Source organism: Pyrgilauda ruficollis, unplaced genomic scaffold, assembly GCF_017590135.1.
Source record: "Pyrgilauda ruficollis isolate IOZ18807 unplaced genomic scaffold, ASM1759013v1 scaffold16, whole genome shotgun sequence".
Lineage (NCBI taxonomy): Eukaryota > Metazoa > Chordata > Aves > Passeriformes > Passeridae > Pyrgilauda > Pyrgilauda ruficollis.
In genome coordinates this window covers 14,781,672-14,808,536 of record NW_024514764.1, presented here as the reverse complement: position 1 = coordinate 14,808,536, position 26,865 = coordinate 14,781,672, and the positions used below count along the sequence as shown (strand labels likewise).

The following is a 26,865-nucleotide window of genomic DNA, read 5'->3' as shown; positions in this document are numbered from 1 at the left end:
ATGACCCCAGCTCAGTAAAACCTGCTGTATGTGATCTATGCTTGAATGTGAGTCACTTTGCTCTAGCTTTGGGAGTGGGTGTTTTGGTAGTTGCTTCCAGGCAGTGAGATGCACATTTCTGTTCTGGTTTTCTCCAGAAATGCGGTGGTGGTTATTCTGGCTGGATTCCTGATTGATAAACTGGGAAATTGCTGTCAGTTCTGGGATTCAATGAATTTATTCTTGTACCAAAGTGGAATGTTAGGCTGCCCTTTCAACGCGTTCAAATAATTCAAAGGAATGATTAAAGATTCCACTGTAGTAATACCACAGAGGTGTGAAGGGTAAGGACAGTTCTGTGTGTGGGTGTGATGGTCAGCTGAGCAACTGAGACATTCACCCTTTGACCACTGACTTACCCTGAATTGACACAGCATGGCAGTAATCACACCTTTTGCTGCCACTGACGTGACTGAGACTAGTATTACATGTTTTTGATGGGACAAACTGATAAAGCAGGATTCTGCTCCCAGCTCTGGCATTTGCTCTGGTGTTTGATAAAAGCTATAACCCAGCAGTCCCAGCAAATGCAGTCATACTTTGTGTGTCTCATTCTGCTGTGTCTTAGGTTGCAAATGCAAGATGTGGCTGGGGGTGTGTATTCTATTGCCACCTGTCAGAGGTGGGGCAGTTACCTTCTGTTAATTGGGCCGCCTGTTAAAACCAGGTGGGGCAGTTTTCTTTATCTCTTCCAGACCCACCCACCATCCAAGAGATCTCTTGTTAACGGGGCCATTGAGTGTCACTGCGTGGCTGATAAAATTCCATCATCCCATTGGGAGATGCTCTGCCCAGGGGAGGAGCAAAGCATTCCTACCTGGATATTCTCTGAGATTTGGAACACCACAGCCAGCCTTTTCCCACTGCATTCCCAGAGGAGCAGGGGTTTTTTTCCCCACTGGATTCCCAGAAGACCATGCCCATCTCCAGCAGCCCTGGAGCTTCAGAGGAAAACTCCACCCTTCTCCAGGATCACTGCTTCAACAGAACCACCCCTGGCAGTGCAGGAGGGCTGAGCCACCTGGAATGGGACTGTGCCACCACCCTGACCCACAGGGGTGTCAGGTCCTGTTCTGACTCTGTCAGCGTTTTTTTGTATTACTGCGTTTTTATTTTTCCTAATACAGAACTGTTGTTCCTATTCCCATATCTTTGCCTGAGAGCCCTTAATTTTAAAATTATTCAGAGGGGGGGGTTTGACATTTTCCATGTCAGGGGAGGCTCCTGCCTTGTTCTGACTCTGTCAGCGTTTTTTTGTATTACTGCGTTTTTATTTTTCCTAATACAGAACTGTTGTTCCTATTCCCATATCTTTGCCTGAGAGCCCTTAATTTTAAAATTATTCAGAGGGGGGGGTTTGACATTTTCCATGTCAGGGGAGGCTCCTGCCTTCCTTAGCAGACACCTGTCTTTTCAAACCAAGACATGCTGTTAAAAAGGGAGTCGGGGATGATTCTTTTTCATAGATTTCTCAGACTTAAATAAAGCGCAAACGGGACAATATTATATCTGAGAACCGTTTATTGGTAAAGGAGAGTTTCTACCGAAGGAGACAGAAACGCGAGCGGAGAGGGAAAAAGAGAGAGAATCAGAAGACAGGGACAGTGTTACCGTAAGAACCCCGGCGCTCTGTCAGCATCAGCATGGCAATTGGTGTTGCGTGTTGCCAGCCACGGTGAGCTGCGTGGCTCTAGTGGGGGCTCGGCGTGGCTTCCAAAGCGGCACGGCTGCGAGCCGCAGCGAGCCTTGGCAGCTCTGGTGGGTGGCTGGGTGCCAGCCGGCCATGGGCGGGTCGCTCCGGCGGGCGGGCTCGCAGCCCGGTGCCGGCGGCGGCCGCTGCTGCGCCCAGGGAACGCGGCCGGGGCTGCTGGCTGGGCGGCTCCTGCTCCGCTGCCTCTGGTGGGTGGCTGGGTGCCAGCCGGCCATGGGCGGGTCGCTCCGGCGGGCGGGCTCGCAGCCCGGTGCCGGCGGCGGCCGCTGCTGCGCCCAGGGAACGCGGCCGGGGCTGCTGGCTGGGCGGCTCCTGCTCCGCTGGGGAGGCAGCGGAGCACGAGGTCGTCGTGGCGATGAGCTGGTTCGCGGAAATGGTGAAACAGGGCAAAGCAGGTATGGACAGGAAAGCAGGACCACCAGGATGAAAAACCGAGCCGGGGAGGGAGCCAAACCGACCCTACAGGCGAGCCCCCGGTTCCTCCAAGAAACCCAAAGAATAATGGCTCTCGTTGTGTCGCAGTTAGCTGCTTTTATCCGCTAAAGCTCCTCCCATAGCCCGATTTCCTGGGCATTCTTCCCAGGCATCCATCCGGGCATTTGTCCCACCGGCAAATGTGGGGGAGGGCGGTGTTGCTCACAGCCCGATCGTGGAAGCTTCATCCGCCGTGAGTGGCTGCCGGGCAAAGCCTTCCCGGGACAGGGCTGCCAGCGGCACGTACAGCCCTTATAGGAGTCTTCCATATAATGTGTACCATATGCTGAGTCATAAATAAAAATCAGATTAGTCCCTCTCACTCGGTATCACAAAGGAAAATGTCTTGGGAGAGAGAGGCACAGCAGTCATGTTCTCTAGGTCATAGCCTGCAATGGAGCTCAGGGCAGAGTCAGAGACTACAGAGTTCTCTTGAAAGTCCCCTGCCACTTACCTGCCTCTCTAACCTCCCACCACTGATAATATCATTATTTTGATGATTGCCAAGTCATTTTATAAAGAGACCAGTCTTTAAAAATTGAAAGCGGAGAGTAAACTGATGAGGTTTATTGGTGTGTTTTGAGGTTGTTCTTTAGCTTTTTAACACAGAATGCCTTTGTCCTGACTTAAGCATGTCTGTTGAGGTTTGTGCATTTTTTCTGTTTCTTCCTAGCTGGCGTTTTTGCTTTCTCTTTTCTCACTGTGCTGGGATCCCCCATCTTTGCTTTAGGCTTACACTTCAAGGGCTTGCCATACCTCCTCCCAATGATGTTAATGGCTCTTTGGTTCTGGGAATGGGTCACTTAGTAGTAAGGAATTCACATTCATATATTTTCATATTTACATCTCACAAAAGGGTCATGATACATTTTTGCCTTCTAGAACCTTGTCTTACCAGTTGGCTTCACCTGCCTTTCCCCAGCGACTTGTGCTGTTGGCAGATTACTGCTCCTTGACTTAAGGCGTGCTGAAATGTTTAAGTCTTCCCCTCTAAAGAGAGAGAATCAGAAGACAGGGACAGTGTTACCGTAAGAACCCCGGCGCTCTGTCAGCATCAGCATGGCAATTGGTGTTGCGTGTTGCCAGCCACGGTGAGCTGCGTGGCTCTAGTGGGGGCTCGGCGTGGCTTCCAAAGCGGCACGGCTGCGAGCCGCAGCGAGCCTTGGCAGCTCTGGTGGGTGGCTGGGTGCCAGCCGGCCATGGGCGGGTCGCTCCGGCGGGCGGGCTCGCAGCCCGGTGCCGGCGGCGGCCGCTGCTGCGCCCAGGGAACGCGGCCGGGGCTGCTGGCTGGGCGGCTCCTGCTCCGCTGGGGAGGCAGCGGAGCACGAGGTCGTCGTGGCGATGAGCTGGTTCGCGGAAATGGTGAAACAGGGCAAAGCAGGTATGGACAGGAAAGCAGGACCACCAGGATGAAAAACCGAGCCGGGGAGGGAGCCAAACCGACCCTACAGGCGAGCCCCCGGTTCCTCCAAGAAACCCAAAGAATAATGGCTCTCGTTGTGTCGCAGTTAGCTGCTTTTATCCGCTAAAGCTCCTCCCATAGCCCGATTTCCTGGGCATTCTTCCCAGGCATCCATCCGGGCATTTGTCCCACCGGCAAATGTGGGGGAGGGCGGTGTTGCTCACAGCCCGATCGTGGAAGCTTCATCCGCCGTGAGTGGCTGCCGGGCAAAGCCTTCCCGGGACAGGGCTGCCAGCGGCACGTACAGCCCTTATAGGAGTCTTCCATATAATGTGTACCATATGCTGAGTCATAAATAAAAATCAGATTAGTCCCTCTCACTCGGTATCACAAAGGAAAATGTCTTGGGAGAGAGAGGCACAGCAGTCATGTTCTCTAGGTCATAGCCTGCAATGGAGCTCAGGGCAGAGTCAGAGACTACAGAGTTCTCTTGAAAGTCCCCTGCCACTTACCTGCCTCTCTAACCTCCCACCACTGATAATATCATTATTTTGATGATTGCCAAGTCATTTTATAAAGAGACCAGTCTTTAAAAATTGAAAGCGGAGAGTAAACTGATGAGGTTTATTGGTGTGTTTTGAGGTTGTTCTTTAGCTTTTTAACACAGAATGCCTTTGTCCTGACTTAAGCATGTCTGTTGAGGTTTGTGCATTTTTTCTGTTTCTTCCTAGCTGGCGTTTTTGCTTTCTCTTTTCTCACTGTGCTGGGATCCCCCATCTTTGCTTTAGGCTTACACTTCAAGGGCTTGCCATACCTCCTCCCAATGATGTTAATGGCTCTTTGGTTCTGGGAATGGGTCACTTAGTAGTAAGGAATTCACATTCATATATTTTCATATTTACATCTCACAAAAGGGTCATGATACATTTTTGCCTTCTAGAACCTTGTCTTACCAGTTGGCTTCACCTGCCTTTCCCCAGCGACTTGTGCTGTTGGCAGATTACTGCTCCTTGACTTAAGGCGTGCTGAAATGTTTAAGTCTTCCCCTCTAACAAGTTTGTCCTTCTCTCAAAGGACACTCCTTCTCTCGAAAGGGTGGGCACTGACATGTGATTTCTCTGCCCTTGAAATTATTTTTGCTTGCCTTATAGGACAGATGAGTTCACCTCCCATGCCCCTGCATAATTTAGTACATTTTTTAATGGACTGTGAGGCTAGCACATACCTTCTCTGGCAACACGCCTCCTCTTGGCATGTGTAGAATGGCTTCCAGTCTGAGCTCTCCAGCTTGAGAGAGATGTTGCTTCTGCACCATGCTGTTGGTCAAGCCTGTCTGTTCAAGAGAGGATTTTTCTCTTCTGTAAGTTGTGCAAAATTGTTATCACAACTTTCTGGCTCAAGGGGAAGGAGCTGGCACTGACATTTGGATTGACTCTGTCTTTCTCCCGTCTTGGGAATGTCCTGAATTTCTTATTCACCCAGCAGTTTGAGACAAAGTTTGGAATGCAGTGGTCACTCTAGGGAGGTGAATTTATTTTGTGTTTTCTAGACCCAGGCCAGATTGTTTTGTCCAATGATTAAAAGAACCTGAAAGAGGTAGTGAGGTAAGCAGGAAGTGGCACATATTTTCCAGTTTTGACTGTTGCTTTCTGTGTGCAACGAGTGCTGTTTTCTGTACTGATGCCAGAAAACCTGCTCTGACTGTCTAGTGTCAGCCTGACAGTTTTGTTTTCTTGACATATTTTAACGGCCGCAGTCACAGATAGTCAGTTCTTAATATAGGAGTACTCCCATGGAATAGAAACTTTAGAGTGAAAGAGACAAGAATGAAATGTGTTTGTTACTTTGTACTGTGGCCAGCAGAACCTGCTGATTCTGCAGCAGTGTCTGTACTCGTCCCAGCAGAAGATGTCTTGCACATGGCTGATTGAAACCACATGTTTAAATTACTGTGAGAAGAAGAACCTGAATTGCACATTTCTTAGTGTGAATCTTTTCTAGGGCTTGTATCTTTAGAAGATTTGAACTTCTCTCCTCTTTGTGGTGCAGCGAGACAAGATCTGTCTCAAGTGAAAGGAAAGGGTTAAACAGCACATGAGTAGTCTACTGGAATGGTGATGTTAGGGAGACTTGCTTCAGTGATTATAGAAAAGTGTTATTTACAAAACAAGGCAGGATAAGCCATCATCCACAGAAAAGAGATTAATCTCTTGCAGAAGTTGAAACTGATTCATCTCCTCTGATTCCAGGTCTCTGAGAGAAAGCTGTGGTGGGCATGGGGCATCACATCCTGTCTGACATTTAGTTTTGTGCTCAGGCAGCATTTGCAAGCACAGCACAGTGACTTCTGTCAATACTTCTGTGTCAATACTTCTGTCAGTGAAGGGGTCAATACATCAAAGTGTGCATTCATCTCAGAAGCTGTTTTGGCTCTTTGGAAAACAAAATGTGTACAGAACTCCTTCTGAGAAACATATCTGCAGCAGATGACCACTGTAAAACCTACTTTGGCATAGGCAGCGTAACCAGACTCCCTACTCTGGAGCTGCTTGTCTCACAGACCAGATGCTGGGGTAACTGCAGCAGGTCACACCAATGAAGAGGCACAGCCTGGCTTCCTTTACAGCTGTGATATGCCTCCCCTGCTCTGGGGACCAGGGAAGTTTCCCAATGCTTTTATCTTGGGTTTATTGCACAGTTCTGCTGCAGGTCAGGAGCATTCTAGCCACAGGCCAGCTGAGCTCTGCCTGAGCGACTCTGGTGGCTTTCGCCTCACTGGCCTCAGGCAATGCTGCAGCCATGGGAGCCCAGTGGGCAGAGCTCAGGGATTGTGACAGGGTGGTGCAAGGTGAAGGGTCCTACTCCGTTTTAAGACAATCCAGGCTTAGGAGTCATGGAAAATTCAGCATTTTAGATGCAGAGGGTTTTGTCATTCAGTGTGTCCCACTCCCAGGAATTTCCAACACCTCTTGTTTTTCCCAGGGAGCTTGCTCTGTGTGCGGGGGTTTGTTCCTGCCCTCACAGTCAGTGTACTTGATAAAGTGGGTAGTTTGGCTTGGATGGTGTTATCCAGCAAGAAACCAAAAAAGTGGTACGTGGTTTTTTTCCCATCTTTGTCCTGGAAATCTCAGATGCAGGAGCACTGCCACTGGACTGTAGGGAAGGCTGCAGCAACAGGAGCCAGTCCTGGCCAGAAGAGGGCATTCGCACGCCTCGGTTCAACCCTGCAGAGCAGTGCTGGAGAGATCGCATCTCTGAGCCACCAGCCAAGAGTTCCCTGCCTAGAGCCTTCCAGAGAGCTCAGGCAGCACTCACAACGGCAGTAGCTTTCTGAGCCAGTTACTTTCTCACTGTAGGTGGCTCAGAGGAGCATTCTGTACTAGCTGGTAGCCTCCCTCTGAATTGCTTTCTGGCTCACAGGATCTAGGATAGGAAATAGCTAATCTGGGCAGTCTCTTGCCAGCCCTTATCTTCAATGACTCCTTGCATTCTAGCTAGGAACAAGCATTACGAGCAACTTCGGTCTGCAATTTTTATGGACCTTGATCTATTAGATGGCTTCTTTCTCGTGACAGTACTCTCAACTGGTTTCTGTAGTTGTGTTGTGACTCCTGTTTATACTGTACCTTTCTGCTGTGTTTCACTTAAGGACGTGCAGTGGACTCTTAACAGAGCCTGCTCAAAACAGTCTCTTGCAGCCAGAACCTTTATAAAAATAAGAAAGCTTTTTTGTTTTCTTTACTGGATAGTGCTACAGAAGGAATGTTTTAGAGTCAGTACATCTCAAATTTGACTTAGAGGTCTATGAGCTGCCTTTTATTTCCCTTTAACCTGCCATTATTTCTTAAATCTCTTGTGCCCTTCAGTGGCTTGCAGAAAGTGACACTGGTGTCAAGCTGGGCTATTTTCTTGGGGAGTGAAGGCACATCTTCTCTTTGCAGCAGATTCAGGACATACAGCACCTTCTCCTTCCCTACCGGCTCCTGGTCCACACCACTGCATCTTCCCCTTCGTGGCAGACACCAGGTACTGTTCTATGGCTGTGGCCACTGACTGACATGAGTTGACAGAGCCTTGCAGGCCCCTATTTTGGAGGGACTAGGAAATGCAGGGGTAATAGACTTGTTCCTTCCACTTGTGAAATGTGGAGAAACATGCCTTTGACACCTAAAGGTTTGAGGGTTCTTTGACCTTTCTTTCCCTTCACAGATGAGAGAAGCTTCTGAAAGACTGCAAAAATATCTTGAAGGAAAATGATTCATCCAATATTTAAAGCTTCAAACACTGCCAAAGGAGGATCAGAAGGATTTGGGAGAAGGGGAAGAAATACTCCATTTAAAAAACAGCCCATAGACTTTTCACCTTTGTGACAGACCAGTAAAGTGGGTGTCTCCTGAGCTGGGTGGGGTGTCAACATCACAGCCCTGGGAAAGCTCTGCCCTGCAGCTGCTGCACTCTGCTGTGTCTGGAATATAACTGGGCTTGCTCAGCCTGGGTTTGTAGAAGAGGAAGCCTTTGAATCTGGTGAAAGCTTCAGACTTCCTTTTTAATTCCTGCCTTCGCTTAAAAGAAAGAAGCAACCTGACTATCTAAATTGAGACTCCTGCTTCTGTTCTGGGGCTCTGCCACAGACTTCTTTTGCTGCTTTGTTGCCCTTTGTGGATGATGTAGCAGCTTCTGTCACATTATGAGAATGAACTTTTGTATTAGGTAAGGCCTGCAGTAAAATAAATAAAAATAAATAAAATTGTTGGTAGTATTTCATTAGTGATTTGAAAAAGGCCACTGTGAAATCAGGAGGGAAGAAATGTCATCAGCATGAGAACTGATGGGAAGCAGCCATATAGATAGCCAAATCAAATTTAAGTAGATACAAGTTCCTTAAATAAACCTCTGTGAAAGCTGTTAACTGAATGACTGTAAATTCGATAAAGAATTTGAGGAAGTTTAATGAAATTTTTGCATGTCCCTAATAAAACTGAAAGGCTGGTTTTGACAGGGTTTTTTGGGTGGGGGGTTTTGGTGTTTTTTATTTTTGTTTTTTTGGGGGGTTTTTTTGTGGTTTTTTTGTTTGTTTTTTTTTTTTTTTTTTTTTTTTTTTTTCTCTGTAACCAGATCTTCTTAAAGGAATTTCCTGGACACTTCCTAGTATTTCTCAAATGCAGATGTTCAATATAAATTTTTCTTACTGCTAGATTATTTTTAAACCATGGTCCTGCCCCTCAGCATTCATCCCCTTGAACTGATAAGGCTTTTAGCCTCTTAAAAAAGGATGTCAAAACTTCACCCATGTAGTATGGACATGCAACGGCACACTGCTGCTGTGAGCTGTGCTGATATAGGAAACACATGCTCCACTTAACCTGCAGTTTCACTCTGCACTTGCAGAAGTGTCTTGAAAGTGTCTGAAAATACCAGCTCCTCTGTGGTGGGCATTAATTAAAAAGAAAGTAAGCCATCAAAGGCTTGGCACTACACACCAGACGGAATCAAGCTTGTTTACAAGTCCTCTCATTCAAACCCTGCCTGCCCATATGCTTGTGCTCAAATTTACTTTCTATCAAGATAACCAGATCAAGAATACTAATTATTTTATTTTCTTGGCTTCATTTTATTTTTAGCAAGTTTACCCAGGCTAAATATTCTGGTTAAAATCAGCAGGCAGCCGCTTACATTTTTGGGGAAGTATATGAAAGCTCCCTCATTCTCTCTGCAGCAGTTGGCATATTAATTATGAGTACCCAAAACATGAAGCACTCGCTGATAACTGGTTCCTGATTTTTTGAAATGTCTGCTACAGCCCCCTCAAACAGAATTTCACCTGTTGTGGCTGAACAAGGAGTCCTTTATATCCTTGCAAACTGCAAGATGCACCTTAACCTGACTTAAATTACAAGTTACATTCGCTGGTTTTTACCTCTGTCCTGTAATTGTACTACAGTAGCATCAACCCAAGGTATATGGCTGTGTGTTTTGGGAAGTCTGAGACAGAAACAGAAAGGACTGGGATAAGCTTTGCAAGTAGATGGGAAAAGACAATCTGCATGCTATCAGGCCCTGTTTTGTCAAACAGCTTCCGTTCCTTATTTCCGTAATTATCATGGTATAATGATGTTTTCCCTTCCCCTTTGTTAAAACCTGGGGTTTCACTTAAGTACCGGACACCTAGTAACACTTCAGTCTCAGTTCAGAGTATGCAAGAGGTAGAACAGCTGGTCTGCTACACTGCCAACAGCCAGGAAATGCTGTGTCACTGCCACTCCCCCAGCTCACTTTGCATAGCCCCGTGGGAAGCAGGGTCCCCTGGAAGAGGCTTTCCGTTCATTCCCTTCACCACGACTGTGTTGGACTGAGAGGTGTCCTTCCTGCTGTCTGTGCCGTGCTGACTCTGCCAGTCTTCACTCTCCTGGCATTCACATCTGTGCCCCTGCTGGTCTCTACCATCTGGCTGGGGATCACTTACTCCTTTGCTACTGTGAGTTCTCAACTGTAGCTGGGTGTATTGTGGCTACACTCCTCCATCTGGATGGCATATTACTGCTGCCCTGGTTTCCTGATGAGCAGGTTTCACAGCCACAGTTTGAAGTCACTGGCTCTGCAAGCCTGACATCTTTGCTTAGTAAACAAATAACCCTAAAGAATCAACATGGAGCAGAAGGCAGAGCGCAGAGCAAAGAGGGTTTGAACATCTCCATGGATGGAGACTCTGCAGCGTCTCTGGGCCACCTGTCCCAGTGTCTGACCCCTCGCAGGAAAAATGTACGTCCTTGTGTTCAGATGGAGTTTTGTGTGGTTTCCCTTGTGCTAATTCCCTCCTGTCCAGAGCAGAGTCTGGCCCACTCATCCTTGCTTCCTCCCAGCAGGTACTTGAGCACACTGGTCAGGTCTTCCAGAACCTTCTTGAGCACCCCAGCTCTCTCAGCCCCATCTCCTGTGACAGACGCTCTGGTCCCTTTATCACTTTTGTGGCCCATCACTGCATTCTCTAAATCACATCTGTCTTGTACTAGGGAGGCCACAACTGCACACAGTGCTCCATGTAAGGCCTCATCAGTATTTTAACACACCTGGCAAATCAGACTCCTGCTAGACTGTGGCTTCAAAATATCCTTAGGCCTCTACTTGCTGCACTACTCTTCAGTGCTGAAATCCTGCACTTGCATTTTTTCAGAGGAAAAATCCCTTGATGAATTTCCAGCGGTAATTATGAAAAACCACATGCAGCAGGGCTGTAAACTAATGTTGAAGCCTTGCAAACGGAAGAAAAAATATGTGTTCAGAACCGATTTGTGTGTTAATACCCTGGCTTAAAAGCAGTGACTTCAGCCTGGCCTGCTGAAGCCATCACATTTCTTAGTTTATGCCATGTGATGCAGCAGCTAAACACAAAGGGGTTTGGTGCTGTAACAAGTGCTGGGAAAACCACTCAAAGTCCTGTACTTAGTCCTTCATGGGAGAAGCTCACTCAAAAGCCAGCCACTCCTGTTTGACATCCCACTTTCCTTAAAGTCTGCCAATGGTTAACAAGATTCTCATTGGTGTAGCACCAAAGCTTCACTGCCTGCTCTGCTGGGTGTCACTGGGAAGCATTTCTCTCCCTCTCTTGTGTTCACTGCCTGTATGGAGAACTTCTGTTGGCTAGAGAGGGTTTTACAGAAACCATCTAGCAAAGATCCTTGCACTTGCTTACAAAAGCCCTGTCACAGAATCTGAAGATGTGGGGACATCCTGGTGACCTCTGGGTCTCTTGCACAAAGACCATCCTCAAGGTGGGAGGACTCTACTGGAGCCTCTCACAGGCAGAGTTCTTCTGGACAGGCTGCTCCTATCTTTCAGCTCAGATGGATAAAGCTCAAAGCTGACATAAGAGTAGGGAGGGAGATAATGACCCTTCCTTGAACAGTACCTGCTCACCTCTACTGGGCACACTGATTGCTTACTCTTACTCAGCTTTCTTCAGTAATGGTCCCCTGATGACCAGGAAGCTACCTTCACTTTGCCTGTCTTCTCTATTTTTGCTGGACACCTGCAGCTGGGATACCAGAGCTCAGGTCTGAGCTTTCAAAAAGGAAATTGCATGGCTCTCATACTTTGATTGAGCTTGTCATGGAAATGAAAGGGTGACATTCACAGAGGTCAACATGCTGCAAGAAATGGAAGGAAACAATCAGGTGTTTGATTTTTTTTTAACTTTTGTACTGTTGCACTGATCATGATTATGGATAACTGAAACCCCCACCCCTTTCACTGTCCCCAGCCTTAGACAATCTGGGCCTTAACATTTAAGCTGCACATATTCTCTGGCAGAACATTCTTCTTGCCAAAGACACAGTGGGTTGAGACTCTTAAAATACAGACTGAAACCTGAAAGTGGACACTTATTCAGGCAGCTCACACTTGGACTTGTGTTGCCCTTCATGCCCAAGTGCATGCTCCCAGCAGCCAGTCGTTAAACATTGACACAGTAGACCAACATTTATGTAAGTTTATGGGACAAGACAGTGCACAAAAAGCCTCATCTTTATGATCTTCATGAAGAACCTGGCATAATGATAAGTTCCCATTACTTCAACAGGCCCCTGTGCTTCTGATACACCTGGACACAGAGCAGTCTGTGGTTTTGTCTTAAGTGGCACATAGCACACACCCAAGCAGCAGCAGAGGAGTGGTCACGGAGAAGCCAAAGGCAGCACAGCTACTATTTCAAATATCCTTACATGTAGGAGGGAGGAGGAAAGCAGTGGGTAAGAACTGGAAGGCAGCTGGACCTAGAGAGGCTGGTAAGTAAAGCAAATTCCTGCATTCTCGCTTGGCTATGGAGAGTATTTTGATCTGCTTGAGGAAGAGGTTGTCCTGCTAGCAATATAAGGAACTTGAAAGAAAGGGAAAGCCAATTGAAGATAAGACTGTCTTAATTCCCAGAAGCAAGGTAAAACTACAAAAATAATCAGGGCTACTAATTTAGCCCAATAATTTAAATCTCTTTCATTTAAATTGGTGAGCAGTCTATTCCTGCTCACCAACTACATTCAAAGGGAGGAGTGGTGACTGGGCATAGCCTAGGCAGCCAGCTTAGCCTGCTGGGAGGCTTCTAGGCATCAGTTTTTGGCCAGCAATGAATTGTTACCCAGTCCACTCCTTGCACAGCTGATAACCAGTAATGACAGAAACAGCTTACATGTGACCAAATCTCCCCTGGCCAGGATGCTGTGATCTGTCTTTGCTCCTTAAGAAACAATGAAAAATTTCAGCCTCAATGACATTTAATCCATCACCTTTTTCAAAGGGAAATGATACATGGTTTCAGCAGAGCTTCAAGCTGAAATTCAACAGGAGACTCATCAGGGCCTTGGACAAATCGCTGGGTGGCCAGCTCCACCACACAATCACCCAGACAGCCAAGACACTTGGACATCCATACACCAGTGTGATTATATTGTACATAAGCAACTCTGACAGCCTTCCAGGGAGCATACTACAGCAGTTATTCATTTAGTGCTTAAATAATTGTCTCCACACATCACTACTTTATGTATCTTCTCTCACTAGACAAGCCCCAAGAATGTATTTTGGATATTCCAAGTCTGATTAGCCTGTATAAATAATTCAAAAAAACTCACAGTAATGCTGCTTAAAACACCAACACAGAGGACATTAATCTTCCTCGCTGAGAGTGCAATGTAGGATGTGATGCAGTGATGCAGCAGAGGGACGGTATCAGACCGTGCTTGCTTAACAGGTTTTGCACAGTAGCCAGCAGTCTTCACAGGGCAACACATGCATGATCTGGGTTAACTGGCACACGTGGGGATCAGGAGTGATGACACACTGCAGCTGGGCAGCTCACTAGAGCCGTGAGGTCTTGTACAGGACAGACATGGTGACATATTTAGGGACTAAGCAATACATATGCCTAGAACCACACATGACTCATGAAAGCATGCAAGTTCTCCTTTAACCACTTCCTAAGCTAAGCTCGCTATGGACACCATAATTTTCCTTCCCAGACTGAAGCAGCAATCCAATAACATTCCATCCCAAGTGCTGGTTTACAAACCAGCAGTTTTGGGGAAAGCCATGAGGTAACTAACACACACAGTTGGAGCTGTACTGCAGTCTGCTGTTGGCTGCAGCTCAAACGAAAAAAAGTCCTTCATTGCTAATGTGCTATCTATCAAGGACATTGCCACATTCCCACACTATGCAGATCCCACCCAAATTGTACGTGCTTCAGAGGAGAGTTCTCAACTGTAAATGGCCAAACACAGAAGTTACTGTGGGAGTGAGAGCTGGCCAAGAGGCTCTGAGAGCATCACAGCCTGGAAGTTCAGGGATGAATGCCACAGACACAACATCCTGGCTGAGAGGTCACTGTGTCCAGCTCACCCAGATTTGCAATGTCAGTAGCTGGAGTTCCCTCCTCTGTCAGCCAAGGCAGTGTGGCACATGAAAGGTGTTTTATGCACTCACTAGAAACACACAAGTGAGCATATGACTTCTCCACATAAAGAATATCCCTCGTTCCAGGGGAATTACTATCTTTTTCTACAAATCGCTTTAACTATTTAAAATATTTGAATATTTAATTCTATTTACAATATTGCTGAAGAACATAGCAGAATCCCAGTGTGGTACAGAACATCCTGGAATGTTGCCCACAAAAAGGCAGTAAGCTGAGCTCTTGCTACTGTACTACCCCTCCCAGGGGGTAAGAGGTGTCTGTCTCATGGGCAGCCTTGGGCAGGATGTCACAGCTCCTGAGCACAGTCCCATGTATGGAAGGCCTGAAAATATATGTGCTGTTTTTCCCATTTCAGACCATAAAATTCACCAGTGCATCTATGGTGAAATAGAGTACTGACCAATTTATAAAAGCAGCCATCTACAGCACACAATGAAGTAACAAAATACTTGTTTATTGGTAACTGCATCTTCTGTCATTTGATTTCCAATCCCCCTCTGTCCCAGAGAAATGTTCAGATCAATCTTACTTGAAGAGCTGAAAACATTGTTTCAATTTCAAAGAAAGAAATGCAAGAAATTTAACACAGTTTAACTAATTTAAGGCCTAGTTAGAAGTTGCTCTTTAAAGGACAGGCACTGAAGCCAACGCACATTGGGTACTAAATAAAAGATGCCAAATGCTTGGTATTGCAGACAGCATCAGCTACACCAGAGCCTGCAATGTAGGAAGGAGCCTCCGGCTGACTTTTCTATATGACAGCTTCCTGTAAAGTACTGGAACAAGAAACTGAAATGGCTAATGCGTCTGAGACTCAGCCAGAGGCTGGAGAGCACAGACTCAGGAAGAGGTGCTAAGAAATACATATTTAGAACTAACATAAATTCATTCCAGGGTTGCAGTTTGAACTACTGCCTTGTTTTCCTGGGGGGAAAATTAAACGGCAGCTCCAAACCAATATGAAAGGTACAAAGGCATTTGAATCCCTACTTTCCATGGCTGTTTCTATCCTAGCACTGTCCCATATGTTTCACCATTTGAAAAGGCAACTAAGTCTTAAAGCAGTCACCCACCGCTGCTGACACAAGGGAACTGTACGGCCTAGGAAGCATTACAATCACAGAAAGGTTTAGCACCTGGCCCAGCATCCTGTCTCAATGGCAGCAGTTCCCAGGGAATGTGGGCTAGAGCAGCAGTGGATAGACACAATAAGGCCACTTGTTCTTTGGTGTACCTGAACAACGCCTGTTTTGATATGTCAGATTTAAAAGGTCAGTATTCAATATATTTAACAGTAAGCACCTAGAGCTAACATTCATGTATCAAAGCTCTGGATATGGTCATAAAATCCATTCAGAGAACAAACCCTCCCCCAAAAATAACTGTGCAAAACATGCACATCTTCCAAACTTGATTTATGATAGATTTTAGTAATACAAACCTTCTGTTTGTGCTGGCTTTTATTTTCCAACTAAGGTAATCTACAGCAAAATCAACTACAACTCTAGGTTGGGAAGAACTCACACAGTTTTCAAAATAAAAATCTGAGACAGTCAAATGCAGAGGTAAGGCTGATAAAAGATGGGAGAATTCACTAACAGACTCAGCACAGGCAAAACCAACAGGAAACTCACTGTGGTGGAGACAGGAGAATTAGACAGGGAGCCAAGTGAAAACCTGTGCTGAAGCTGAGCCCTTTCTACAAAGGCTGGGTCAGAGTGACCTGGCTGATATCTCAGTGTACTCTCCACGGTAAACTTCCGAGTTGCCTCTGTTCAAAGAGTACCATAAAGCTATTGTCTGCACCCACGTTTTTACCAGAAAATATACAAGCACTCAACTAGAAGCACCTACATGAAACAGCAAGTTGGACTGCCACATGTGAAGAGCTAGTCACAGTAATCAGCAAATTACTGAAGGCATCCAAAAGACCTGAATACCTAGGCAGGGGAAGACCACAATCTTTACAAACATCTCATTGTTTATGAGTATAAAAGAAACTTTCAACGTATTTTGTCCTTGTATCAGCAATCATGTGCTCCAAGCAAGAAAGGAGAAAAAGACGCAATGACTGAAAACTCTTAACCATGGCAGCACTACTTGTTCCAGCGGAACACATTTATAGTCACATGACTGCAAATCAGCTCATGCTGGAAGCTGCATCCCATTGCCTAGGGGAAAGGCCAGCCTACCTCCTGTACTCCAGAATCTTCAAGCGTGACCTTCAGGCCCCTTCCCATTCACCATGTTTGACATATTGACTGTATGGAAGCCTGATTCCACAAGAGCGTCCTGAGCCACAAGCTAGACTGTTAGGTTCTTACCTAACAGTCTGAGGAGCTCACCAATAAGTAGCACTAATTTTTCATAAAGTTACACTAATGTCTGGCTCTGCCACCCACCCAGGCAGGCCAGTACTCACATCTTCCACAAGGCACCCATTCCCTCCCCAGCCCTTCCTCCCCAAATCACCAGATTATCCTTCCTACGTACTCTAACATAACCCTCATCCATCTGCCTAAGAATCTATTCACAAGCAATAGTGTATAAACTGACCTCACCGCCACAGACAAGAGTTTCTCCATTAGTGACAGTGACATGATGACCCTAATAGAACGCAATGCTGGACTTCCCCCCTGGCGGATTGAGGACTTTGTTGTGCGAGCGTGGCCTTGGCCCTAGTCGGGGTTCGTGATTGTCCATCTTGGGTTCTGGCTCCTTGCATTGCTCCTCTTTGCCCAGAGCTTTCTTCTCGCCTCCGTCTTCCAGGTGTGGTTTGATATTTTCTGCAGCTACATTAAAGAAAACATATTAGATCATCAGATCATTCACTACTCTGTAGTGCACAAAGTGCCTCATCTTCTGTCAACTGCATTTTTTCCCACATCTCCCATTCCTAGCACACCAAGGTTTCTTATTACCTGTTCATTTTTTTCCTGAAGGAACTTGTAGTAAGAAAAGAATAAAAGAATTTCACTTTTCACAACAATTCCTCTCTTCCTTCAGCAATTTTTCTAATCCTTCATATCCTTTCTAAGGATATAAAGACTGAGCAATACACCTTCAGAATTCTTTTGGCAGTTGCAGGCAATTAAGAGATACAAGGTACCAATCAATCTTTTCATACTGAGCTTGAAAGCAGGGATCCCATCATTCTTTAACAGCTGAGCAATAATACATTTTGTCAGCCATTTATTATTCACAACTACAGAAGGTCAAAATTAGCCATTTGAAGGAGATGGCAAGAGAGGAAGTGGTTTTGCCATATACAGACTCCATACATATTTGTATACACACACACACAGAGTATCAAGCAAAGTCTAAACACACAGACACGGAGTATCACAATTCATGCCTGTGCTCTCCTCAATAGGAGGAAGAGAACCATTTCCTTGAGACAAGCAATTAGATTTCTGACTAAACTTTTCAGTCATATTATCCTAAAAACATGAGACTAGGCTAATGTTTAAGCAGAAGCACAAGAAACTTCCTCATAGCTTATCTTCTCAAAGACAACAAAGAAAATAATTTCTCTTGCTGACCTTCTAGCTTCTTTGGTATTTCCTCTTCTTTTAAGACAATGTGATCCTGCAAAGAAATCAAAAACTATCTTAGTGTATTATTGTTCTCAAACAGCAAGTCTGTCACAAAATCCTTCTGGAAATTTTGCTTCATTTTTAAGTTTACAGATCACTGATCAAATAAAAGCAAGCTGTGTGCAGTCCTTCATTCCTTCCACTTCTACAGAACCCCAAAAGCAGGGGCACAAATCTTCTATGTTATGGCAAGGTGAACATCTGGGACAATTCACTGAAACATGGATGAAGAGGCTACATTAGATCATCAAAATGGTAAGCACAGCAGTGCTGGGTTAACTGCCAGACTCAGTTTTAGAGGCCTTCTCCAACCTTAAGGATTCATTGATTTTAAGATCAGGAATTACCATTCTTGTCAAGTAGCTGCTATCATGCAGGAGAAGTTGGTACACACAACTATAATACCAGCAGCCCTTGAAGACCGTATTTGTATGCAGCAATTCTTGTCTTCACCAAGTATCCCAACAGTCAGGTAATAATCAAAACATTTTAAGACCATTTCCCCAACAATTTGAACTGACTGTTGGAAATACACAGCCACACTTCACAGAAGTGTGTTTTCCCACCCATGAAACTCAATTCACATGTCTTCTTTCCAGCTCTGTACCTCCCACAATTCCAATGCTCTAATTAATGACATAAGAATTTCCACAATGGTGTCCTCCATTTAGTCAGGATTTCATGGGAATTAAAGTTACATTTCTGAAAAAGTAACTAAAAAGAAAGAGCAACCATCCCAATAAAGGGGTACAGAGAAGCAAAGCCCTCTCCTACACCAACAGCACTACTCCTGTCAAAACCTAGCTCCCAATCTTATTTTTCCTCCCCATCTTTTCATATGGCCCCAGATACTATTCAGAACATGCATAAAAAGAAAGCACTCTACCAACACCTTAAATTTAAGGGGGAAAAGACAAAGGCAAGAAAGTTAAATTGGACTGATCCTTTCTTCCTAAGCTTCCAGGAAAAACTAGACTGTTTTCAGCAGAATGACAATTTCTGTCCTGGTTCCAGCCAGTACAGGGTTAATTTTTGCAGTAGCCAGGGAGGGCATAGCAGGGACCTGAAGCTTATTCTATAACACATCATGAGCAGGGTGTGGGGTGGGCAGTGGTGGCTGAGCAGTTGGAATAGTGCTGTGTTCCATGTGGTGAGCCCTCGCGTGTGAACTGTTCATCCTTCTTGTATACTCCATTATTAATTTTGTTGCTGTTACTGTTCTTATCTCATTGCTATTTCCAGTAAATTGTTCATACCTCAACGCATGATTTTACCTTTTACCTCCAATTTCTCCCCCAGCCACAGGGGAAAGGGGGAGAGGAGCATGTGTGGTGCATGTTTTGCAGCGTTCTCAGTGGGAACACTAAACTGGGGAATACCATTCCTAAACCACAGAAGTTTCGTAGAATGTTAAATTTCCATGCTATTTGACATGCCAGAAACATTATCACCATAATAGCTACTCACTACTTATTAGTAGTTACTTAGAGTAGGGCAGCACGCTGTAAATCTGCATATAGGGCATTTAAATACAGTAACTGGTAATGTATCATGCTTTTTACAAACACAGATGTAGTCATAATTACAAGCAACTATTACACATCCCAGCTTTAAGATCAAAACTCGACTGTATAAACCTGTATGTAACAACTGCAATACTATACTAAGAGACACTGTTGTCTATCTTGTACAAATCAAGTACCTGCTGGGCCTGACACCACTAATCCAAAGTTCACTTTTTCACTGTTGATCACTGTAAGCCTGATCTGCTGAAGTGCTTTCAAGGTGACTGTAGATGCATGTATTTAAGAGAGCTGAAGGGCACAGCTAGGCCTCACAAAGGTTTATGACTGTAGCTCACCAATTTCTCAAGTCTACATCAAGATCACATCTGCCAAACTGCAGAATAAGGAGAAATATCTCCTCCCTATCCAGTTTAAATGTCTCTTGGCTCTGTCAAGAGCTCCAGCTGTACCTCACTTATAAGAAAGATCAAAGGCTTTTCTCTTTTCTTTTTTTTTGAATGCACATCCACAGTCTAATTAATACTTTTACAACAAACTGCAGAGATCTGATACACCCAAAATAACACGCTATCAAAGAGACTTTGGGAATAACTGTCTAACTCAAAGTCACTCCCTGCACATTCAGTTCTGTTCTTAGGGAGAGCACAGGCACAAAACAGAGCACAACAGGACCCTGGAGCCGCTGGCTTCTGACAGCAACAGAAGTACAAATACCTTGGGTTTGTTCGGGTGTGCTCGCACAATGCTAGGAGAGACAGGAGATCCAAAGATATCGCTTGTCTTCCCACCAGGTGGATTCAAGCGTGGACGAGGCTGAGCAGAACTAGAGTCCTCAAAAATGCCACTTTCTTTTCCTCCTGCAAGGCAGTTGTTAAGACTTTTTTTCTAGATCAGTTTTATCACACTATATTAAAAAAAATAATATATACATATAATTCAAGGACTTCTACAACCTTGCTGCCTAGGGACTTAGCTGTATTTGCCTAGCTGAAATCCTTTTTTACAATTCACCTGCAAGTCTCAAATTGAGCTAACTGCTGACAACTCTACAACAGAAGTGGTTTCCTTTCATCATTTCTTAGAATCTCAATTTGGAAAGAATTAAGTCTTGAATAATGTGCTAAAAAGTCTGTGAACATGCAAATCACTGAAATATTCATATATTCAGAAGTTTGAAGACATTTGTTGTTCAAACTACTCAGTATATAAGAATGTAACATAAAAAGACAGATCCCAGTGTTCCAGTTTAGGAGCACAAAAAAGCTGCAATTCAGAGGCCAGTCATACAGAAAGAGGGGGCAGCTTTTACCTGGAGGGTTTGTTCTTTTTGGAATGCTCTGAGGTTTTTCTGATGCTCCAAAGATATTGGATGCCATCCGGTGTGGCCTGCTTGAAGAAGACACTTCTTCTGTACTCCCAAAGAGATTACTAGAATCTCCCCCTGGGGGCTTCAATACCCTGTATCACAACATAAGAAACAAGATACAAAAGTTCATTTAAAATTTATTGCATTCAATATACTTGATGTCCCCTTCCCATTCTCTTCTTGTATGTAACTATCCTGATTTTAATTTATTTTAGGTAATTCTACTATATCCATGAAGTATCTACTTTTCAAGAGCTGTTTTAATATTCTTAAGTTCAGCATAAATATTTCCAACCTCCTGGTCAGTCAACTTGATCATTAAGGTATCTATGATTACATGGAATGAGCCTAACACTGCCACCTACACAAATGGCTATGCTATCCGTGGTGTTCCAGAAACAACAGAGATTATGATGGTTAGGATTTTAAAAATAACTATTACAGAATCAGACTTTGTGTTAAACTGCACATACCAACTTTGAATCTGTGATACAATTCATACCCACTGGCTTTTAAATAAAGGCAGACATTTCATAACTACTAAAAATTTGCTAGTCTCAACCATCAATTATCATAATAGCTGCTGTAGTTTAGAATGGAGAGACAGAACACCAAAAAGTCAATTCTTTAGCAGTCAAGCTGCAAATCCATTAAAACTAAAGCTTTGCACCAGAGGATATTGAATGGATCTGCAGAAAAATTGGAGCTTACAGCAGAAATTATCTGGCTTCTTGAAAACTTAACAGAAGTCATGCTTGTCCTTCTCTAGTAATTCCATAGTTAAAGCCTAGGTCTTGTTCAACAGACTACAGGTGCCGCCCCAAAAAGGAACCAAACGACTATTTGGGAGTACAATCAGTGGAAATTAATTGGAAAATTAACAGAAAAAGCACTGGAAAGAAATTAATACCTAAATATGCCTGAAAGAAGTTCAGCAAAAAAAAGGGCCTGTGAGTGCTGGTTGACAGTGGCTGAACATGAGATGGGTGTGCCCAGGTGGGCAAGAAGGTCAGTGACATCCTGGCCTGCACGAGGAACAGGACAGTAACCTCTGCTGGGCACTGGTGAGGCACCTCAAATCGTGGGGGCAGTTTTGGGCCCCTCATGACAATAAAGACCTTAAGTGGCTGGAGCGTATCCATAAAAGAGAATGGAGCTGGGGACGGGTCTGGAGCACAACTCCGATGAGGAGCAGCTGAAGGAGCTGAGAGGGCTCAGCCTGGAGAAAAGGAGGCTCAGGGGGGGACCTTCTGGCTCTGCACAGCTCCCTGACGAGAGGTTGCAGCCGGGGTGGGGTTTGGGCTCTGCTCCCACAGAGTAAGGAACAGGGCAAGAGGAAACAGCCTCCAGTTGTGCCTGGAGAGGGCAAACTGGACATCAGGAGGAATTTCTTCACAGGAAGGGATGTTAAACATTGGAATGGGCTGCCTTGGGCAGTGGTAGAGTCACCATCCCTGGAGGTGTTCACAAAATTACTGAATGTGGCACTTAATGCTCTGGTCTAGCTGACAAGCAATCAAAGGTTGAACTCCATGATCTCAGAGGGCTTTTCCAACCTTAATGATTCTGGGATTCTGTATCAAAAATAATTTTTACAGTTACATCTACCAACTACCCACAGTCTTAGCAGCTGAACAAAGGTAGCAGCTCAATTATACTACTTCTAATCTTAACCCTTGATCTGGAACCTAAAGTAACCCTTACTTTTAAACCAAGAGACCAGTTATAAATTGCAAGATCTTGATCCCACCCTACCTGAACACAATTCAAATGTCAGTGAATTATTACAACCCCTCCTCTCCCTTGCCCTGTGACAGCAGAATGGTCATCACAGATGAGCTACACCAAGTATAAAATGAGGTACTTCTTGGTGCCAAGATCTACTCCAGTTTAAATTTTAATTTCACAAAAGTAGAGATATTTGGCTGCTCTGTCAAATGAGCTTTGTGTGCATTTCAAATCTCAAGATGCAGAAGGCAGTTTTAGGCCTTTTGGGAAGGAGAAAAAGTTCCTCTTATAGTCTGGGAACAGTTTATATACACAGTACTAGCCTCAGAGGGACTGTCTTTGCTGGCCAATTTCAATATTTTAGTTCTTAGTATGATTGTGGATGTAATAAACACCTTCAGCTTAAGGAGTAACTAGAATTTCAGAAGACAGGACAACTCCTTGTCCAAAGCACAGGTTAGATCATACAAAGCTTATTAATTTACAATTCAGTGTCCAACAGACTACAGATCCAACTAGCCTCTGTGCTCTCCACATATTTTAGAAGACTTAAACCCACAATTAAAGCAGACATTGTAGAGGTAAATTATGTATTTCAAACATTCACAATGGTCCAGAAACCATGAGGCAGTTTAAGTACATAAAGTGGGGAGACAAAGAAAAGGGAATGCTACAAAAAAGTAGTTTGGGAAGGGGTCTCTGTTAAAGTGGACTCTTCTCACATAATTTAAATGATTTTTTACTTTACCTATTCTTTTCAGCTATTTTTAAACTGCATTTAGTCCTTCTGGCATTCCAACTACACTAAGTATACCAGCAAAGAGACCGAAAGGAAGTAAAAAGCTGTTTATACAGCTGGAGTCTCTTACAGCCCAGATTAATTTAATTTACCACACTGTTTGCTTAACACATGCCTACAAGCATAGGAGGGAATAATAAAATAACTACATTCAGATTTTTTTTTTTAATTTAAGAAAAATAGCGAGTCGGAAGAATCAAATTACTTCTCATTCCTGCAATGGGTTTTAAGAGCTATTGCAGAAAGAAATTCTAGAGAAAATCCATCATTAGATTTAAAATCTTGATAATTCAGTAAAGACACTTTATCAAAATAAATCCAACACTGATTAATCTTATACTGTCCTCTTTATTTTCAGATTAGTAGCCACACTATGAAAACCCTACTGTTGAACAGTTAACCAGAGGCATCACTGATGGTACTTACAAGGTGGAAATCAGCACAAGTACCTTTTCTGCCAGCATCACAAAAAATAATGTCTTGACTCTACATACACAAAGTGGATTTACCATCTCAATTTGAAGAACTTCAGAATGCTGGGAACCTTCCAAGCATTACATAAACTTTCACATGGCAGTGACACCAGGTTAATAAAATTTGAACTAATACAAAGACATATAACTAAGTCATTGACAGGAATTACCAAAAATAACCTTGAAGTACAGCAACAAAGTCTGTCAGCCAATGCCAACAAGAGGACAGGGCTTTGCACTTGCTCCCTCCAACTAAATATGTGGGAGACTACAAAGCTATTTTCTTTTTGTGTAGCCTCTAGATCACTGCTGGCCACACTGTACTACCACATACTCAGTTCCAGAGCAGTGAGACATGCAGGTCCCCCACACCAATTTCACCTGTAAATCCTACCAAAGAAAAACAGCACACTAAACTCAGCCAAGATGAGCTACTCCAACAGAGTACACAGAAATTTAACATATAATTTAACATATGCATAGTAACTTTAGTTTATACTTAATAGTAATTTTAGGTGACATCAGTATTATGCCAGTTTATACAGAGACATTTTTGTTTCTTGCAGCCAGCTATGTTGGGTCTTTGTTCCTTTGGGAAGGTGTTGCTTTATTATTTCAAACTATGAAAAAACAATCCTTTGTCTTCTACAAAATCTAAATCTGCCTTTCTCTCCCTCCCCTCCAGCAGGCCAGAAGTTTGTGAACTCCTCTAAAATAGCTAAATCAAGAGTCCTATTCTGCAAGTTTAAAAGCCCTCACTAATTTCTTTGTTCTCTTCTGGCAGATTTGAAGAATTTTAATTACTTTTTCTGGTCTTTTTTTATTATCCCCCACATTCTAAAACACTTGAATTTAAATGCCCTTTCCTCATTAAGCCTTTCACCCAACCTATGGAAGGCTTATTCATTACTTCAAGACACTCTCTACATAATTTTTTTTTAATCCTGCCTGAAAGTTAAACACTAAGGTTTTACCAGTTTTCAGACTGTTCTAATACAGAAAATCAGTGCTGCATTACACATAAGAAACTAGCAGAAAGCAGGTGCTGAGGTTTGGAACCGCAGGCTCTAAAAGAAGACCAGAGGTCCTGGGGCAATCCTGCTGTGGGATCAATAGAGACTCACGGCTCATTAAACAGCTCACTCCCATAGAAAAAGCAAGCTCTGTTATGCAACCATGCTCTTGATCTGAAAGCCCCGAGATGCTCTGCAGTGGCCCCGATGGAACATGAGTATTACATTTCCAAGATGGTTAAATTTACCATTGTCAGCTCTTTGCAGTAGTTGTGAAACTGCTTATACACAGGACAAATCGAGTGTATGTTAATACAATGCGTCTTTGTAGTGCACAATAGCAGAATGATACAACTCTGTTCTGTTTTGCTTTCAGAAACTCTTAGACAAGGAGTACCATGTTTTATTTTGAAAAAGCAAAACTTGCTTAAAAATACAAAGTGTCATTGTTAAAGTTTAATAAAATAATAGGCAGTTAATTCAGCAAACTAGTTGCTGGCTCTATCACTGTACACATTTACAGAATCACTAGAAACACATTTCACTGGACAATTAAGTGAAAGCTTTCACTTAAAATCTTCTTAGCATAATTTATTTCTAACAGTAATACCCCTGTACTATGAAGTTCTCAAAATGCAAACACTTGTTTATAATTTTCTAGGCAAGATTTTCACACTAGGAACACTTCTTTTCCCCACTTCCACAGCTGGTGGTGGTTGCTGCAGTGATTTGGAATTAGGCTCAGATTTAATTAGAGCAACTTCTCCATACCAAGAAGAACTACAAATGGATTTGCATTCTTGCTAAACAAAGTTTTGTTCAGGGAATGAGCAGAATAAGCTGCGTCTTTAAACCAGGTACTTTTGCCCTTGATGGCACAGACCATGAGTCGATACAGTAAATGCCTCAGAGACCACAGTGCGAACCCGCTAAAGGAAGTTCCTGCGGTGCTTCCACAGCCTCTGGTACAGAGCTGAGTGGCTCCAGCCTGCTCTCGGGCACCACAACCACACCCCGACACGGCAACAGGGAGGAAGCTCTAAGGCTCGCTGTTAACTAACACGTTGCAATGGTCTGCCCGGAAACCCAATTCATGCGTTAAACGTAGCTTCAAAATGACTATGAAAACAGAGATTATAACAAGGACAGAGAATCCTCCAAAGTATTCTAAAACCATGTTACAGCTTGGAGCGACTGGAATACGGGAAAACTTACAGCATTCTTAAACAATTTCGAAACCCTTCCTCCTTCCCCACGCGACAGCCTCGCAGACGGATTAATCACTGCACTCACGCCCTGCAGTACTCAGGGTAACTGCCCTCCTTCAAACAAAGCAATATACTTCAACTTCGTAGGGCGAAAACAAGCCGACATCTGTAGGCGTTTGTGCACAGAGAGTAGCTGGGGCCCCTCGCTCCCCGTGAGCAGAAACGCGGCGGGAGAAGGTGCTCCCCAGCGCCGCGCCCTTCTCCCCGCGCCGGAGTCCCCGCAGGAGCTCTGGAGTCACCCGTGGGTGCCCGCCCAGCCCCGGGGCTCTCCGCGTGCGCCCAAGCGTGGCCTCACCCGAGGCAGCACCGACGGGAGCGCAGTGCGGCCACTCCCCGCCCAGCCCCCGGGGCGCAGGACAAGCAAACCGAGGGACGGCGAAGGCACCAGCCGCGCGCTGGCTTCTGCCCGGCGGTACGGGAGGCATGGGGCTCCGCTTCCGCCCGCCGCGGCGAAGAGGCCCTTCGAGGGAACGCGATCTCCTCAGCCAGAACACTACATCCCCGACCCACCCACCTCTCCCCCTCACGGCCCTCAGCTGGAGCCCGCACCTCCCGCGCCCGAACAAAGCCCCGCGAAGGACTCCGCGCCGCCGTACGACTCTTCCGCCGAGCGTCCCCCACCGCCCCACCTGGAGCTAGGCTTGGCCGGCTCGGCCTCAGCGCCCTGGAACATGGTGGCACTCAGCACCTCCACTCCAACCGCGCCGCGGGGAGTCCGGCTGCCCCGCCTTGCCTGGCCATTGGCCGATTTAGCTGCCCATCATGACGAGCAGCCTATCGAACACAGCTCACTCGCTCGAGATCCCGCCTGTTCGGCCAAGCTCGCAGAGGGAGGGAAGCTTAAAACTACTCGCGTCGGCGCTCATCCTAGATGCCTTCCATTGGCTGTTCTGCCCGTCCGTCAGAGGAAACTGCACAGCCATTGGCTGGAGGAAGGGCGGGGCGAACAGCGGGAGGGCATTTAAAGTGACGGGGTGGGGTAGGTGAACGGGCTGTAGGAGCAGAGGG

The 26,865-nt window shown here is 45.0% G+C and overlaps 1 protein-coding gene and 1 pseudogene across 1 annotated transcript; one reads left to right on the top strand and one right to left on the bottom strand.

The window, feature by feature from the left end:
- Window positions 1-16,523, top strand: LOC121350834 (annotated as a pseudogene).
- On the bottom strand, window positions 14,524-26,626 carry JPT2 (Jupiter microtubule associated homolog 2). The gene is made up of 5 exons (XM_041462537.1): window positions 26,487-26,626; window positions 20,520-20,668; window positions 19,925-20,067; window positions 17,631-17,676; window positions 14,524-16,880 (listed from the first exon to the last, which is right to left on the bottom strand). The coding sequence occupies exons 1-5, from the start codon at window positions 26,528-26,530 to the stop codon at window positions 16,696-16,698; spliced, it is 567 nt and encodes a 188-aa protein (XP_041318471.1). The 5' UTR covers window positions 26,531-26,626; the 3' UTR covers window positions 14,524-16,695.
- Between the last annotated feature and the right edge of the window lie 239 nt (window positions 26,627-26,865).

Coding starts and splice junctions, on each gene's coding strand:
- JPT2 (XM_041462537.1), bottom strand. CDS start 26,530: ATGTTCCAGGGCGCTGAGGCCGAGCCGGCCAAGCCTAGCTCCAG. Junction 20,669..26,486: donor CCGGCCAAGCCTAGCTCCAG/GTGGGGCGGTGG, acceptor GTTGTGATACAG/GGTATTGAAGCCCCCAGGGG. Junction 17,677..19,924: donor CACACCCGAACAAACCCAAG/GTATTTGTACTT, acceptor ATTTCTTTGCAG/GATCACATTGTCTTAAAAGA.